This window comes from Otolemur garnettii, unplaced genomic scaffold (genome assembly GCF_000181295.1).
Source record: "Otolemur garnettii isolate 467f Iridium unplaced genomic scaffold, OtoGar3 scaffold00018, whole genome shotgun sequence".
In the NCBI taxonomy this organism is placed as follows: Eukaryota; Metazoa; Chordata; class Mammalia; order Primates; family Galagidae; genus Otolemur; species Otolemur garnettii.
The window spans coordinates 6,013,239-6,016,060 of record NW_003852413.1 but is presented as its reverse complement, the minus strand read 5'-3'; the positions used below and the strand labels follow the sequence as shown (position 1 = coordinate 6,016,060).

The 2,822-nt window shown below is 47.2% G+C and overlaps 1 protein-coding gene across 1 annotated transcript in view; it reads right to left on the bottom strand.

Annotated features, from left to right (window-relative positions):
• MRPL38 (mitochondrial ribosomal protein L38) overlaps nucleotides 1-2,822 on the bottom strand; it is an 8,449-nt gene that overhangs the window by 2,670 nt on the left and 2,957 nt on the right. The window contains exons 3-4 of the mRNA XM_003786119.2: nucleotides 887-1,021; nucleotides 602-810 (exon numbers count right to left, since the gene is read on the bottom strand). Coding sequence (XP_003786167.1) covers nucleotides 602-810; nucleotides 887-1,021 — 344 coding nt within the window. The remainder of the gene's footprint in view (nucleotides 1-601; nucleotides 811-886; nucleotides 1,022-2,822) is intronic.

Below are 2,822 nucleotides of genomic sequence, written 5' to 3'. Positions count from 1 at the left end.
AAAAAAAAAAAAAAGATGCTTATGGAAGGAACATTGCAGAGCTGCTTGCTCAGGGATCTAGACCACAAAAAAAGTCATGTGCCAAAGGACCAGCTGGGAGGACACTCCAAAGACAGAGGGCCAATTATAGGAATGGGCAAAGATGAAACTTTTTTTTGAGACAGTTTTACTTTTACTTTGTCACCCTCGGTACAGTGCTGTGGCATCACAGCTCACAGCAATCCCAAACTCTTAGGCTTAAGAGATTCTCTTACCTCAGCCTCCCAAGTAGCTATGACTACAGGAGCCTGCCCTAACACCTGGCTATTTTTAGAGACGAGGTCTTGCTCTGGCTGGTTTTGAACTGTGAGCTCATGCAATCTACCCACTTCAGCCTTTCAGAGTGCTGGGATTACAGCCATGAACCACAGCACCCAGCCTAAGATAAAACTTTTTCCTTCATTTTGAATTATTTCCTTTGTAATTGTCATAGTGATGCTTCACAAAAAAATCAAAGAATAGACAGTAAACCAAACCGTAAACCCAGGAACTATCTGTGACACTGCAATGGAATTTGTCTGTGTGAACAAGAGGAGGAGGAGGGACACAAGTAAACAGTTACCTCAGTCGGAGTAACCTCATTGCCAAAGTACACAGGCACCAGGTCCTCATCGCTCACAGCAAAAGCCACATGAAGGGGGACACGGGGCACAAAGGTGGCACCATGAAACAGGTCTCTGTAGAGGCCGCAGTACTCAGCCAGACGCTGCTTGTGGTAGGGGCCACAGGTCTTCTCCCACTCAGCCCGCACAGCCTCCAATGGGATGCTGGCTGGGAAGGAATGATGCCAGCTGGGATGCAGGGTGGGGCAGGGACACACCCAGGTCCCCTCCCCTGGATGGCTCACCTGTACGGAGGCGGGCAGCCTGCTCCTCTTCCACATTGGCCCGAAGCTCCCGGATAACTCTTTTCCGTTCCTGTAGCTGTTGGGTTCGGCAAACCTTGGGTGGAGGCAGCCCAATATCAATTTTGTCTTTGGGATCTGGGGAAGTTGGATGTTTCAGAAAAAGCAGGGTCAAGTCTTCTTGGTTAAGCTGCCTGTCATTGCCTAGTCTGGCTCTGGACCCTAAGCTTTCCTCAAACTAATACTGCCAAGACTGCTTCCCAGACCTGAACAGGGTTCAGTTGCTAAGTAAATCAGATACAACCTGAGGTTGCCTTTTCTGTACCCTAAACCAGGTCACAGTGTCTTGTCTAGGTCACAGCAGATTGAGGCAGATGGTCAATTGCAGTTGGCATCACCTTAAAGCTTATTCCCAGGTAGGCCATGGACACCTACTTGTCCTGGGTGGAAGAAACACCTAAAGCTAGAAGGACTTGGAGAAGTGCTTTGTGCTTCTCACCCTTTAATGGGCAGACAAATCATAGAAACCAGCTGGCAAACTGTGGAAATTCAGATTCTGATTTAGCAGATTAAGATGAAGCCTGAGACTCTACATTTCTTTCTTTTTTTGAGAAACAAAGTCTCACTCTGTTGCCTAGGATAGAGTGCTGTGGCATCATAGTTTATAGAAACCTCAAATTCTTGGGCTCAAGGATTATTCTTGCCTCAGCCTCAGTCTCCAAGTAGCTGTACCACCAGACCTGGCTAGTTTTTCTAGTTTTTTTTTTTTTTTTTTTTTTTTGCAGAGATGGGGTCTGGCTTTTGCTTGAGCTGGTCTTCAACTCTTGAACTAGGCAATCACCCACCTGGGTCTCTCAGAGTGCCAGGATTATACGTGTGTGCTACCATGCTTGGCCTTACATTTCTTCCTTTTTTGTGTGATTTTTTTTTAGACACAGAGTTTGCCCATGTTGCTCAGGCGGGCCTTGAAGTGGGTTCAAGTGATCCTCCCACCCTAGCCTCCAAGTACCCAAGACTACAAGCAGATAGATGTCCAAGACACATTTTCTTTTTTTCTTAAGAGACAGAATCTCACTTCGTCACCTTCAGTAGAGTGGCATCACAGCTCACAGCAACCACCAACTCCTGGGCTTAGGCCATTCTCTTACCTCAGCCTCCTGCCCACCACAACACCCAACTATTTTTTTGTTGCAGTTTGGCCAGGGCCAGGTTCAAAACCACCATCCTTGGTATATGGGGCTGGTGCCCTACTCATTGAGCCATAGGCGCTGTCCAAGACACTACATTTCTAACAAGTTCCTAGGCAATACCCATGCTCCTGGTCCCTGAAAGCAAGGCCCTAGAGAACTTTCTGTCCTAAAAGCTTTGTCAGTTTACATAAGACACTAATAATTAACATGAACTGATCTATCATTAAGGAATGGCATTAATCTATTTTCATGGACCATTTCCATTAATCAAATTCCAATGGACAGGGCCGCGCCTGTGGCTCAGTGAGTAGGGTGCTGGCCCCACATACTGAGGGTGGTGGGTTCAAACCTAGCACCGGCCAAACTGCAAAAAATTGCTGGGCGTTGTGGTGGGCATCTGTAGTCCCAGCTACTCGGGAGGCTGAGGCTAGAGAATTACCTAAGCCCAAGGAACTGGAGGTTGCTGTGAGCTGTGATATCACAGCACTCTACCGAGGGTTAATAAGTAAAACTATCTCAAAAAAAAGAAAAAATCCAATGGACTGTATCCTTTAATCCGTGACAAAGACACAATTATTTTATTTTACAGTTGCGGAAACTGAAGCTCAGAGACATCACCCCTTAAGAGGTGAAGCTGGGGTTTAAATCAGGCTATTCGGCTCGGCACCTATAGCTCAACCGGCTAAGGCGCCAGCCACGTACACCTAAGGTGGCGGGTTCGAATCCCCAGCCTGGACCCGCCAAACAAC